General features: G+C 37.7%; 1 protein-coding gene across 9 annotated transcripts in view; it reads left to right on the top strand.

Moving 5' to 3' along the window:
• Positions 1 to 15,267, top strand: part of BBX (BBX high mobility group box domain containing) — a 285,638-nt gene that overhangs the window by 178,219 nt on the left and 92,152 nt on the right. For all 9 annotated transcript variants that reach the window (XM_036242414.1, XM_036242412.1, XM_036242411.1 and 6 more), the window contains 2 exons: positions 8,073 to 8,243; positions 13,091 to 13,333. In XM_036242414.1, coding sequence (XP_036098307.1) covers positions 8,082 to 8,243; positions 13,091 to 13,333 — 405 coding nt within the window. In that variant the 5' untranslated portion in view covers positions 8,073 to 8,081. The remainder of the gene's footprint in view (positions 1 to 8,072; positions 8,244 to 13,090; positions 13,334 to 15,267) is intronic.

Raw genomic sequence — 15,267 nt, 5'->3', positions numbered from 1 at the left:
ACAGCCCTTCCTAGGTTCTTATTTTTCCTTCTTTTCTTTTCAGGCCTTGTATCTGGTCTGCCTTCTAGCAAAACAACATAAAGAAACATATAAAAAGAAAGCAAAGAAGTATTGTTTCTATATTTACCCTCTCACATATTCTTTGGGCATCTAGTACAGTGATGTTTGCTCTGACAGATCTAGAAAAAAGCATCTGGTGTGTTCATTACCCTCAAGGGTCTCTGTGGGAGGAATTCACATGAAATCACTATGCATATATGGTACATAAAAATGGTACTTGTTATACAATCCAATGTCAAAAAACATGGCATAGCTTTTAAACATGGGTGGTCAGAAAAGATGCTCAGAAAGGAAAGACACATGGGTTGGGGCAAATACAGCTTTCTAGAAATGGGAGTTCAGAGAGGCTTGCATGGAAAAAGGGGGTTAGGGGGACAGTGTGCAGGTCTGGCAGAGCAGAGGACAGTGCCACAGCACAGGGCAGGTGTGGCTAACAGGACAGAAACCAGTCTGGCAAGGGAGCAGAGGTGGGCTGTGAATTGGATGGGAGGCAGTGCTGCACACAACACCCAGAGTACACAGCTTACCAGGTCATCAATAAGTGTGTGTTCTGCTGCATGGAAAATAAATGGGAAAGGGACTCCCATGAGCTTGTATTCTTGTGCTTCAGATTCTTGTCATTGTGATCATTAGATCCTCACCATGTAATAAGTACACAGAAACCCGTGTTAATTTAGAAACTAAAAGAGGCAAAGCATATAATGTTAGGCCTGTTGAAGAATAGGAATGAGGTGACTTTCTGGTTAAGAATGTAAACACCACCATAAAATTATAGGAAAATGGAAAGTTGGCCTTTTTGGGGGGCAGGGAGAAGGTGGAGGTGTGGTGTGATGGGAAATAAGTCCAGCCTGTTACTGAATTCTCTATGTAAATCGCTTTTCCTCCCTAAGCCACCCTTTTTGGTGCCTTATCTCTTTCAAGGTAGCTGTTGTCTTTATCTGTAGCCTAAGGAAGCATGCATTTTTGAGAACCGTGTTAAGCTCTCCCAAGACTAAATATCAGGGAGTGTAAAGTATTAGAGATCATAAAATATGTATTCCTTCATGAGACAAGGGCACAGGAACCAGAGCTGCCAGTGCAGCTAAGCCTTTCTTTGAATAGTGGATGCCTTACTAGTATTCATGAGCAGCATATAGATAACATCTTACCAGAGTTAAAGTTGCAACTTGAAGAGCCTCTGCTTTTCAATAAGGGGTACATTTCAAGACACTCCTTGCGTGAATAGAGTGGCCGAATTGCTTCTAAAACAAGGGTATTACTTTATTGAATGAGATATCTTTCATTTGATCTTTCTATAATTGAGAATTTTCATCAGAATTACAATAAGTAATGATGAGCATTTGTAGGGCTTTTATCTTCAAAGAGTTAATCTAATTTGTCACTTGAAGTCATCAGAGATGGGCACTTGCTTTTCTCCTGTGAACCCTGAAAGTGTTCACTTTCCAGCCCCTCGGTGCTCTCTGGGGGTATTTCCATGGCCCATGAGGCTTTCTGTGTGGAGCTCCCTGGCCTAGGTAAGCACTGGGCTCTTGAGTTAGGCTTCCTGGTTCCAGTGCCAGCTCCCGCTCTGCTGTTGTGTGACCGCAGACAGTTCTTACTCTCAGCTGCTTCCTCTGGGATTCACAGTGTACCTGTCCTGCCTCTGAGTGCTCTTGTGAGAACAAATAAGATAGTATTAAGTAGATAGCAAATAGTTTTTGATAAATATTAGCTGTGTATTAGTAGTATTTTAAAATTACTACTAGGCCTGGGGTGGGGTAGGGGCTGGGCGGAGGGGGTCAAAGCTGGAAGGGGGGACATCTGTAATACTGTCAACAATAAAAAATTTAAAGAAAGGAAAAATGTCTTAAAAAATAAAATTATTACTAGAAACACATTATTCTGAGAAGTTGGCATATGTGGTAAAATGTTAGGTGAGAAAATTAAAAGCCAATAAATACCTGTTTCAGGGACTGCTATGTACCTGACGCAGTGCTAAACACTGGGACAGAAAGGGAAAAACCATGGTACCTCCCCTCTAGAATTTCCAGGCTGTTGCGGGGGACGGTGCCTGAAACTAACTGTAAAACACTATGACGAGTGCTTGACCTAACCAGGTCAAGTACAAGAGATTTTGACTTAAGGTTTTCACAGAAAGCTTTAGAGAGGAAGGGATATGGGACCTGAGCCTTGGAGGATGAGAAGAATTTTGACGGGAGAATTTTAGGGTGAGCAAGGCTTCAGAGTTGGGGTGTTTGCCAGCTTCTGTGTCAGCAGGACACCCTGAAAGATTGAAAGCAAGGAGTGTCTTGAAAGCAGCAGGACTCTTTGGGAAGATTTTAAGTAGGTTGGTCTAATTTACGTGGAAGCTCTAGAGCCAGTTTGTCACCGTTTCTTCAGGCTGTTTTTTCCTCTTCTCTGTAGACCTGAGAAAGCTGTGAACCTTTGCAGTCTTGGTTGGACCCAGAAGAGGCCTTTCTTGTGGTTAGAATGTGTGGTTTTCTAACAGTGAGATTTCATGGGCTTCCCTTACCTTCCCTTGTCTCATTGCATCTGAATTTCCATTCATATGATTTGAATGGAATTTTATTGGCCATTTAGGAAACAGTTTAAACTCTAAAATAACCCTGTGACACAGTTAAATTCACATAATGTTTTAAAAACTGAAGTGTACTGATTGCCCAAGTTGTAAAACAAGATGATAGAAAGACTGAGAGGATCTTATTCACAACACGTGACTGTGCCAAAGAACTGCCTCTGACTGAATATCACTCAAAGAAAAGGAAACTTTCCATCCTCCTTGTTCAGTTTCTGAGACTAGAGGTTATGTCATCTGGGCCGCATATGGGTCACTCTGTTAAATGGGAGACGTCTCTGCTCTCCTGAACAGAATCTTAGGCGAGTTTTAGTGATCAGATGCTGCCAGTTAAATCCACACTCCCTCTACAAAGCTTGTGGTAAAGGGAGTATTTACTAACATTGAATTGTCTGTACTGGGTATTATATAAAAAGTGTTCTCACAGTAGAGCTGAGATTCAATTTTTATAAATGAGGAAGGACCAGCAAGATTAATTACTTTGCAACAAGTAGTTAGTGGCAGAGGCAGGATTCTAAATGAGGCCTGTCAGGCTCTCCAGTGTCCATTTTTGTTTTCGTTTTTTCTTTTGTTAAATGAAGTGTTTGCTTTGTACTGTTTCTTCTATTATATTTCTACTTTAAATTTCTCATGACGGTTGAGCTCAGTAAGGTCTTTATGAATGGGCTTGCTGCATTTGAAGAATACAGTTAAATGAAGTTTGGCCTAATTTATCACCAAGTTGATTTACATTTAATTCAGTACAATGAGTATTGAATTGCTCATCCTGGCATAGAAAGGGACACACATGGGTTGGTTTGTTTTTATAAGATAAATACATTTTGGATAAGGTACCTTCAGTATTTTAGTACCTTCAGCCTCCATCATTTGACAATTTCAGCAGCATAATTTGTTATGGAATCTTTCAAATAGAGTCCACTGATAGATAGTTAAATAACCTGACTTCAGTTATTCTAGAATTGTAATACAGAATGGAAGAATGACCTCTTTTGAATAAAGTCTACCAGTTGCTTCATTTATTTCATAGACTGCTTAATATGCTCTTATTCAAGAAGCAGCAACCAAACTTTACAGTGTATGGGTTTTAATGGCAAATAATTACAAGGGTAGTTCTCTGTTACTGTCAAAAATTAACAATTTTTCTTTTTTGTTTTGTTTAATCCTCAGCCAAGGATATTTTGCCATTTATTTTTAGATAGAATGAAATGGTGGGGGGGGGGGGTATTGATGTGAGAGAGACACATCGATTGGTTGCCTCTTGCCCCCGACCGGGGCTGGGGAACTAACCTGCAACCTAGGTATGTGCCCTTGACTAGGAATTGAATCCTGAGACCCTTCAGTCCACAGACCAACACTCTAACCACTGAGCAAAACTAGCCAGGGCCAAAAATTAACCATTTTTCATCTTCCTCATTGTTAAAATGAGATGTGTAATAAGGTTAAGTCTCAAAATTTTGCCTTTTTTGCTCTTGTGTTTCCCACATTTTCTTCGTCTTTTCATGCATTCTCTTCTCTTGCTTTGCGTTACATCTGAGTGATAATCAGGAGCATCATTTCCCCCTCTCTTTTGCCTTCTTTTTACACTTTGAAAATAGATCCATAGGGAATTAAAATGTAATTAGGTAACTATAAATTATTAAAGTTTCCTGTTAGTTTGAAACTTCCTGTTTATTGTCGATCAGTTCCACTTTTCTTGACTATTCTGTCCGAGGTGTACTCTCTCCAATTTATTTACTCATTTATTCATCTTTCATTCAGGGTAAAAATACTTGTTTCATGCCTACTGTGTTCTAGGCACTGTGCCAAGTTGTCAATCTCCCAAAGCCCAGGTAGTTCTCACACACCACATGCCACCTTGGCCTGCATATTAGTATACGCAATTTTCAGCCTCCCCGCACCTTTTCCCTACTCAGGGAATAGTATCTGAATTCAGGAGAATGAGAGAGATGGGGGTTAAATTTGGACCCATTCTAGTGTGAATAGTGAATTCTAGTGTGAATAGTGAAAAATAGTGAATTGTTGCCAAAATTTAGCATGGAGGTTTATATAATTGCTTTTGACAACACTCACAACTAATTGATCTTGCTGTTCTGGTGAGCCAGGATGCTTCTGAACATAGGAAGTCTTGGATTGTCAAGAAAAAGACCTAGTGATGGAGGCAGAGTATATCCAAATAATTGTTTTTTAAGGTAAAATGTGATGTCATTAGCAGTACAGAATCTTTCTAGTGTATATCTGGGGAAGGAGAGGTTAATTTGTGGCGTATCAGAAGACTTACATAGTATCTGTAGTGGCATATCAGCTGCATGGTAAGAAGTAGAACAGTTGGGGGTTGGGGACGGTTAATATGGTTATCTTGAACCCAAAAGCCACATATATCATCCATTAATCTGATTCTTGATATCCTGTATTCTGTTTGAATATTGAAATTATACATATATACACAAAGGCACATATACTTACACACTCTGACACATAAATGAAATAGCATAATCAAAATCCTTATGGCTAAATGATATATTTTTTTCTAGGCATTGTCAGTCACTTTTACCTTGCTAGTTGATAACAGCTTATAGTTTCCTATTGAGTTGTGTTACTCTTTTTAAAATGTGTGGTCTGGCCCTGGCCAGGTAGCTCAGTTGGTTAGAATGTCATCCTGGTATGCCAAGGTTGTGGGTTTGATTCCTGGTCAGGGCACATACAAGAATCAACCAATGAATGCATAAATAAGTGGAGTAACAAATTGATGTTTCTCTCTCCCTAAAATAAATAAGTTTAAGAAAAGTTAAATTTACTTTAAAAATGTGTTATCTCATAAAATATTGGGCCTTCAGTGTGGGTGTAATTACCAGTCAGGCAGCTTATTCTGAAGTGATTAATAAGCCACAAAAATAACCATTTCCTCTTCTCTCTGTATAGCATTGGTATTTTTGGAAATTGGGTTGCCTGTGCCAAGTTTTATTTGTAGATAGAATGGGAATTGTTAAATGGTCTATCATCAGTTCACAAGAAATCTTTGTCCCTTTATTAAGAGCAAACCAGATAACTAATTCCATTTAGAGTTTTCAATAACTTCTTGTACTCTGAGGCAGCCACACAAATCATGTAATTGCTTCAGATATTCAGCAGAAGTTTCTTGCTAAGAAAACTACAGGAACATGGTTTTCTTTTCTCTCCCTCCCCACCGTATTTTTTATTTTGACTAGACATGGCTTTTAATAAATTAATGAGGATTTTTATCAAAATGAATATTTGAAGACTTTTAATAAATGAGGATTTTTTTATTGCAACACAAGAAGTAATTTGAGTCTATATCACTCGTGGAATAATTGAATAAATTGTGATACATTCTTATTTTGAAATATTACATAGTTATTACCAAATGAGAATGATCAAGGTTGCTGACTTAGAGAGAAGAGCTTGATATAGGCAGTTTAAAAATATTAATGACTTTTTACTTGTTATATTTATGTATGAAAAACATACATAATGTAGTCCTTAAGGATATTAAAATTGGATAAGATAGGTAAGAGGGAAAATGTTGATAATACAGAAGAGAATTCTGAAATAGACTTATACATGTGTAGTAATTTAGGATAGGATAAAAGTGGCATTTCAAATGATTGGGAGAAACCTGAATTATTTAATAAATGGTGTTGGAACAGTTTTCTGATTAGGTATTTGGAAAAAAGGAAGCTATTTTTCTACCTCACTCCTTTTATCAAAATGAATTCAAGATCAAATACTTAATTTTTTTTAAATAATGAAGTCATGCAAGTTCTAAAAGGAAATACTGATTTTTTTTAAAAAAGAATTTGAAGTGAGGAAGACTGAAGCTTGGCCCCAAATCCAGAAATAATTAGGGAGGATAAATTTACCTGTTCCATATTGTTTTGAAGGCCTGAGTACTGATGAATCGTCAAACTACATGTGGACGCCATTTTTAGCAACATAACATTAAAACTACTGATATTTTTTAAGCATTTGGACCGAGACAAACTTATACTACCCAAAGAAGGCCATTACCCTGTGTTTTTAGCAACTGTGTTTGTGTTTGTGATTGTCGTCAGTATGAACCCTTTAAATGGGTGACATTTAACTTCACTATTTGAATGTTTACATGAGTATGTTTAAACTATAATTTGTGTATTGGTACTTCAAATGAAAGAATGAAAAATAAGCCCTAGCCGGTTTGGCTCAGCAGTTAGAGCGTCGGCATGCAGTCCAGAGAGACCCAGGTTCGGTTCCCGCTAGGGGCACGTACCTCGGTTGTGGTTTGTCCCCGGCCCTGGTTGGGTCATGTGTGTCCCTTTCACATCGATGTTTCTCTCTCTCTTTTTCCCACTCTATCTGAACGAAAAATGGAAAAATGTCCTCAGGTGAGGATAAAAAAGAAAAAAAACACAAATTGTGATAAAGTATATAAGAAACTGGACATGTGTAGTTTACCTCTGGGCTGTGGGGCTGGGCGTGATGATGTAGGTAAACCTCATTTTACGCTCTTTTCACCGTTACAATATGAATGTTTTTGTTTTTTGTTTTTTTATTGAGAAAAATTTTTTTTTAGTAACTGAAAAATAGTTTAGAATTTGTAGCTTCTAAAAGATTTTGTCACATTAATAGCCTGGCGATTGCCTAGCCGTTTCAGTGAATCACCCATTAGGGGGAGAATGATGAGGGAGTGAAACTTCATCACTGGGCTGCAGTGTGTATGTAATGGAGAGACAGACACACGGCATTTGGGTACGTGTGTCACTGATGGGCGTTGAGGCTGCGCACCCCCCTGAGAGACCAGTGTTCCTGCACTGCGCCCTTGGAGGCTGCACATAACTAGTTTTTGAAAAAATGTGTGTCGTTTTATGAAAGTTTCCTTTTAAATCCAAAACATTTGATTCTTACAAAGTATTCATTTTATCGAATACTTCAAATCTCAGATTTATCGTAGTGTAGAATGTAAAATGTATGCACATTATTAGCATAGGAGCCATCCAGGAAGGTGTGGAGGGCCTTCTGTGAACACACTTACTGCCCTGGCAGGTCCTGTCACATCTCTCCGACGGAGCGCTGAGATACCCTGCCCTACATAAGTAGGGATGGGAGATGGCGATTTGTAATCATCCTAACACTTTACTTGGATTTTGAGTTCTGAAATTTCAGAGTGGAAGGAAGTGGATTTCATAAAAGGCGAATTTCATTAGCTCAATTTGGCCCACTAAAATGAATGTTTGATTATGTACTTAGAATTCTTATTGAATTCAGTAGATGCCTGAGCTGGTAGGTACTTTATTCATTAAAACTATAATCCAACAAAGAAAACAAAAAATAAGTAAATAAATGAGAGAACTATAATCCAATTAAAGAGAAGGGAGCTAAATAAGCTAATTGTAATCAAATTTACTTTGACATCTCTGTTTCTGTCCCTTTTTCCTTTTCATAGGTCACAGTAATGAAAGGCAGTAATAGAAATAAAGATCACTCAGCAGAAGGAGAAGGGACTGGAAAAAGACCAAAGCGGAAGTGTCTTCAGTGGCATCCACTGTTGGCCAAGAAACTTCTTGACTTTTCAGAAGAGGAGGAAGACGAAGACGAAGAGGAGGATATTGATAAGGTACTTCCTCCATTTTTTATAGAAGTTTTAATTTTATTTGAACTTCCATTTTGGAAACTTTAGTGAACACCTGTGGTGTGAAACATGCATTTCTAAAAGTCTGTAACTTGAATCCTAGTTAACCACTTACTCTAAATTGTTATTTCAGATATTGATGATTCTTAAAGTGCCTCTACTTCCTAGTAGCTTAGACTGAAATAGACCTTCTTAAATAGTATTTCCATCAGTTAACTAATGATTTGAAAGGAATATTCAGATGCAGTAGAGATGGGGGTATTCAGAAAATTTGGTGTGCTCACCTGGCACCCAAACCATTGCACCTCTGGCCTCTTTAGTGGCTTCTAGCCTAGCCCTGCCACCATAAGCATCCTCAGAGCTGTTCAGGTTCTCATCTCTGTGTCATCTGGCTGCTCTCAACCCACCCAGCCTCTGTGGCAGTCAGTCCTCCAAGGTCCCTTCTCTGGACTCACACTTGAGCATCCTGCTCTTGTTTAGAAAGTCACACAACCATGCAGGTAACTTTAGGAAGCCATATATTCCTCCACATCTTGGCATAACTCCTCATCATTAATGACGATCCCCCCAACAGATGGGACCTCATCATTTCAGGCCCCACCCAACTCATCAAGTCAAAGGATTTCTTTCATAGTGCTTCTTATTATTTGCCTTGTATTCAACCATGTCCTTGTTTACGTCTGTTTCTCTAGACTGGAATATAATCTCAGTAAGAACTTGCCTCTCTTATGCTCCTCTCCTTTCTTAGATCTAGAATGGTACCTTACACATAGTAGGTATTGAATAGATATTTGCTCAATGGGAGAATAAATGAGTACAGATTTTGTGTCTCTGTAAATTTTATAAACATTTTTTATATTCTTCAGGCCTTTGACACCTATTTATTCCTTTGCTCTTGGTTTGGGTCAGCTTCCTCCTCCACTGTCTCAGCTGGAATTGTAAACATTTTGCTGTTTCTCAAACATCTTCACTGCATACCCTTTATGGTTTCTCTCACTCTGGACCTTTTTTCCTCTGTCATAGCGAAAATAGAGGCCACCAGAAGTGACTTCTTCAGTTTCCTCTCTCCCTTCACCTGTGCACATTTCTCACTCCTCGCCCGTCTTTTCCTCTTCCTTTCCTTGTTCGGAGGAATAGGTGTTACTCCTTCTTTTCAAGGAAATTGCCAAGTTTATGCTTAATTTATCTTTCTGACACCTTTTTACCTTTTGATCACTTGGTCCTTGAAGCTGTCTCCTATTTCCATGACATCACTTACTCCTGTTTCTACCTTCTCAAATGTATTTTTCTAGTTTCTTTCAGTTCATGCCCCTCATTATTCTACCCTCAAATGTTGACTTTTGAGCTCATTTTAATTTCTGTCTTCATCCTGGACCTTTCTCCTAAACTCTGGACTTGAATTTCTGACTACTTACTTGATATCTCCACTTAAATATATACGAGTCTCAGTGTGAATATGTTCAAAGTGAAGCCATTGTCTTTTTCTCCTCCAAACCTCATTCTCCTGCATCTTCCCTTTCTCAGTAAGTGAACTCCAACTTTCAAGTCAGTTGACCTGAAACCTTGTCTGTGTTCTTTCGCACAAGTTTCACATTTGTTCATCCATCAGCAAATTATTAGCCATACCTTCAAAATATGTTCTCAATTTGACCCCTTCTTAGCAAGTTCACTGCTACCAACTTGACCCAGGCCACCACCATTTCTAGCACAGATTATTCTGTCTCTCCCTCTGCCTCTGCTCTTGCCCTTCTGCAGTCTGTTTTGAACAAAGCACCCAGGGGGATCCTTTCCAAGTGGAGGCTGGTAGTGCTGCGCTTCTGCTTCCTGGGAGCAATTTGTATGCTCACTGCTGTGTGTGCACCACCTGCAACGGTGCCTGGTCCGTCCCTATCAGGTGGCCAGTAACAGTTCCTGAGTGAAAGAAGGAAGTCATTGAATCCTCTTCTCTTTTCAGTCCACATCCACTGATCTCATCCACACCCTTAGTCTTAGTACCTTGACATTGATACCTCAGTGTGTTATCCCAGCTGAGACTTTTCCGAGAGCCAGTTTGAATTCAGCCTGCTCAGCACTGATCCTTCTGCTCCTGCCAGATCTAATTTCTCTCATTTGAGAAAATGTGTTTGTTGTTGTGTATGAAGGAATCTTGCCACTGAAGCTAGAAATACTCTTCTTCTTTCAGTCTTTAAATCCAATTAGATAATACTCTTGGTTCTACCTCATAAATATTGTCTCTGTTCACACAAATCCATTCTCATTGTTACTACCTTGACTTAGCCCTGTTCCCTTTCTCACCTGGGCACTGGAATAGACTTTTAATTGCTTGCTCTAGTTTTGGTTACATCTAGTTTTGCTGTTATAATTCATGGTTTACAAGATTTATCTTAAACTACAAATCTCACTTGTGGTTTTAACAGGATTTTCATGTCCTGGTCTAGTTCTAGTGTCGCTTTTTTACAAGATATTAACAACTCGGCCCCTGGTGAAAAAATAAATAAATTCAGAAAATGAGTTTTTCATTTATATTTAATTTTATTTATTTAGTCACATATTTATCTGTTTATTCATTTGTGTGGGGTTGGTTAATATTATGAGATAGTAGTTAAAAACATTATTTTTGAGGTCTGTACTTGGCAAAATAAAACGTTGGCTATCTGTGTTGGTCCCCGCAAGGTTTTTTATTGGTCTATACAATCTGAAAGCACTTATTTACATGATTAAATGCATGTGTTTTTAGGTGACAGAACACATTCTTCATAAAGTGGCTCCTACCTTCTACAATCTCACGTCACAGATCCCTGTTGTAATCTTTTATATACTAGTGCTGTTGAACTGCATATCAATGTTTGAATAAACCACAGAGCCGTAATTCCCGTTAGTTCCCCCATGTCTCCCATTGACTACCTGACAGATGCTAATTCATCTTTCAGAATTTAGCTCAAACAACACCTTTCCTAGGGAGACTTCCTCATGCTTCTACCCATCTACTAGTGCTTCATTATCACACTGGTTCCTTGTCGCAGTCAGCATGCTGCTTTTTAATTTATTCACATATGTATCATTTCCCCTCCCAAAACAGTGAGCTCCTTGGGCCTGGATCTTATGTTATTTATTTCTTTTTCCAGCTCTTGGCTTGAGTTTTATAATTTAGTAACTGCATCAAAAGTTACTCTTTTCTGAAGGAAATTGTAATTACTTCCTCAACCTACATAATACATTTTTTCATGCCTGGTTTCTCTTTGGCTTCTTAGTTTCAGAATGCTAAATAAATATTTCTTGAAAATGCAAATTGTTGTTAATGATTGTATGTGTAATAAGAAAAATCTGTACCCTTCAACTCAGTAATAATCCCAAATGTATTTCCAAATCAGAGAGCTATGATTTCAAGTTTGTTCTGTACTATTTGTGTTTGAAGATAACGGATGGTCAATTACATGCATTTGCAATACTTTATTTAAACTTAAAAGACTTTAAAAAAAATAGCAAATTTGATTAAGCTAGTGATTTGTCCTAGAGTATCTTATCTGTAATAGTTGCCCAATAAACATAATATAAAAAAACATGGCTGCCTTATAGTACTGGTTCTCAGCGTGTGGTTTTCAGACCAGCAGCAGCGTGAGCATCAGCATCAGCTGGGAACTTATTAGAAATACAAATTCTTAAGGCCAGCTCCAGGTCTACAGAATCAGAAACTCTGGGAATGGGAATGGGAATCTGTTTTCACAAGACCTTTAGGGATTTCAGTGCCTGCATGAGGTTAAGAACTACTGCTCTCCTATATAGTACAGACTAACAATAACCTTGATCCTTCTTGATTTTAACTATGAAACAGGAAATTAAAGAAATGCTTTTAGTAAAAGCATTTTGGACTTCTGTTCACGATTGCAATGTTTCTAAGATATAAAATCATATTTTAGAATTAGAAGATATTGAATTATTCTAATATATTCAGAGATGTGTTTTAAGAAATTTAATCTTCAGCCACGTGCAGGAAGTATTTGTAAGAGATTAATAGTAGGAAGACTAGACCATAGGCCAGAGTGGTACTAGGGTAGTAATGATGAGAATTACACCAATGGAATGGACAGGAGCAGAATTTTGAAGAATCCTTGAAGACTTTGAATTGAATGAAATGCTTAGAAAAAGGGAGGGTTCCAAATTGATTTTGAAGGTTTAAGCGTGGATGACTTCATTCCTATCACCATAGCATTTCACTAGATAGAAAAGCTTAATATTTACAAGCTTGAAAATTGACAATATAGTTCTTCCTTCAAATAATATTAAATGTCTGTTTTGATTTTCACAGTAGGAGGCTCTACTTGTGATGTACACAAAAACATTGAGTAGTGTATGTTAGATTTTTATTATCTATTGTCATGTTAAGCATTTCATATTATTAGCCATAGAAAAGAATTTTACAAAGAGGAAAAAGACACTCTTAATGTTTGTGTACTTTATGCGAATATTGTTGTTAACCTTGAGACCCATATACCACGGAATGGGTTTATTCATTCAACAGTTAAGTACTAATGTTACACCAGACATTGAGCTAGGTGCTGTACAAGAAAAAAAGTGTAAGCAATTATAACACAGTTTGATATATGCTGTAGTAGACATGTTCAGGTTGCTATAGAAACTAAGCAGAAGAATACATCAGAAGTTATTTATCAACCACTTACAGTGGTTAATAATTTTTTAAAAAAATTTCTCTCAATTTATAAGTTGTTTAAACAGAGCTAATAAAAATAACAATTTGAAAACCAGGACTAATTGTTAAAGCAAAATTGTCCAGGATGTGTTAAAACATCTGGCTTTTGTTTGGTTGGTAATAGGTTCAACTTCTTGGGGCCGATGGCCTAGAGCAAGATGTTGGTGAGACTGAAGATGATGAATCACCAGAACAGCGAGCCCGGAGACCAATGAATGCATTTCTCTTATTTTGCAAACGCCATCGATCCCTTGTCCGTCAGAAACACCCCAGGCTTGATAACCGAGGTGCTACCAAGATACTAGCTGATTGGTGGGCTGCTCTCGATCCAAAGGAAAAGCAAAAATACACAGACATGGCTAAGGAGGTAGGTTTCAATAACAAGGTTTAATGGTGGTAGATGTGGGCAACCAATCCTGTAACCGCCAGTCAGCAAATAGGAGTTCCACTGAAGTCCGGGCAGCAGGAAGGTGAATCCTGAATTACTTGTTAAGTAAAAACATAAGATCATTGTTGCTATTTCTGAATTCGGAGTTCATCTTGCAAACACTGGTGGGGTACCAAGAGCAGTCTATTACCAAGAGGTTTTTTTCTCATTGAACAATCTCCACTGGTTGATAGAGGGAATTGATTTTTTTTTATTCCTCCCCCCGAGAATATTTTTCTATTTATCTTCAGATAGAGTGGGAGGGAGAGAGAGAGAAACTTTGATGTGAGAGGGATACATCAACTGGTTGCCTCCCACATGACCCCAACCAGGGAAAAGGATGACCGGAAACCTAGGTATGTGCCCTTGACCATGACTGAACCCGCGACTCGTTGATCCGCAGGCCCATGCTCTAACCACTGAGCAAAACCAACCAGGGCGAGGATTGATTTTTATGAATGGTGATTTATTTATTATGAATAGGTTTTTGTTTAAATAGTTTATTCTCGGAACTCAGCTTATCCTGTCAGAAAATGCCTGTGGTTAAGATTACAATCTTGGGTTACTCTGGTGTGTCATGGGAAAGAGTCTTGATGTAGTTCTGATGCTAACTAGCTTTGTGACAGTATCTAAGTTCATATCTGGATCTCAGCTTTCTTCTTTTTTTTAAATGTTAGAATGAGGAAGTTGGACAAAATTTGTATCCCTTCTAGCTCTAACATATTTTATTTTGTAATATACACAGTTATCGAGAGAGATGTTTTGATTTGTTTCTGTTTGGTAGGTAGTGCAGCATGAATATTTAAAACTAATAAGTGGATAAATGGCAGTGGAATAGGATATACTGTGATGTATTTGTACATGTTAGCACTATGTAGGCAGTACTGTAGCTGGTGAGAAGCATTTCCATGCAGGAAGACTATTCAGAAAGGTGGAACATTAATCAATTCTAAAATGATAGCAGTGACTAAATTTCTTCAAAAATTGTATACTGGTCTGTTTCTAAATCAATGTGAGTTCATTGTACATTTAACATATATTACATAATGGATTTATCATGTAAAGGGGAAAAGCAAAGCACTACAATTGTGGTTAAACCTGGAAAAACTAATTCAAATTTTATTTCTTCAGTGTTGCCACTTGCAAATAATCTTGATTATTCATGAAAACCCTGCCACCCAAGCATTTGGTTAAGTTCTGTGAAAAGATACATCAGCAGGGGACAAAATACAGAGTTTTGAGTGACACATATTGTTAGACATCGTAGTGTGTGGAAAAGTAATTCTTTTAATTGATGTGGTTTTATTGAGTTGTTTAACAAGCTAACATGGAACATAAAATTTTCTTAGGCAATGTTCAGGGAAATTTGAATCCAGAGTAAATGATTAGCCTGCCTATGTGCTATGTAATTAATGCTCACATAAGGTTTCAGGAATTGACTACTGTTTAAGACAGGATTTTAACTGTGTAGAGCATCTGGAAAATTTAAAATCAGTTTCAGTAACCTACATGATTTTAAATGTTTCAGTCAATTCCCACTAGCATAACAATAATTAACAGTAAAACTTTCTCATTAAATAGCTGTAGATCTTTTCATAGTCATGCTTATATGGTAAAATAAAACAGTTATCTGAAACCTCATAGAGAACTGCATTAGCTTCCTATAATTAAACAGTTTGTTTTTGGATTGCTGTTTTTGGATAACATGCAGCCTGTACCAAGTATGTTGTTTGCATTTTCTTAAATACTACTAATTTACAAACCTGACAGGTGGCCACTTTTAAAAGGAGGAAGTATTATTTTCATATGGGAAATCCATTTCTAATTGCTTAATTAGGGTCACAATATTTGCCATTGTGGTGCTGTAATGAAAT

The sequence above is a fragment of the Molossus molossus genome, unplaced genomic scaffold, assembly GCF_014108415.1.
Source record: "Molossus molossus isolate mMolMol1 unplaced genomic scaffold, mMolMol1.p scaffold_m16_p_5, whole genome shotgun sequence".
NCBI lineage: Eukaryota > Metazoa > Chordata > Mammalia > Chiroptera > Molossidae > Molossus > Molossus molossus.
This window is presented reverse-complemented; position numbering and strand designations above follow the sequence as displayed.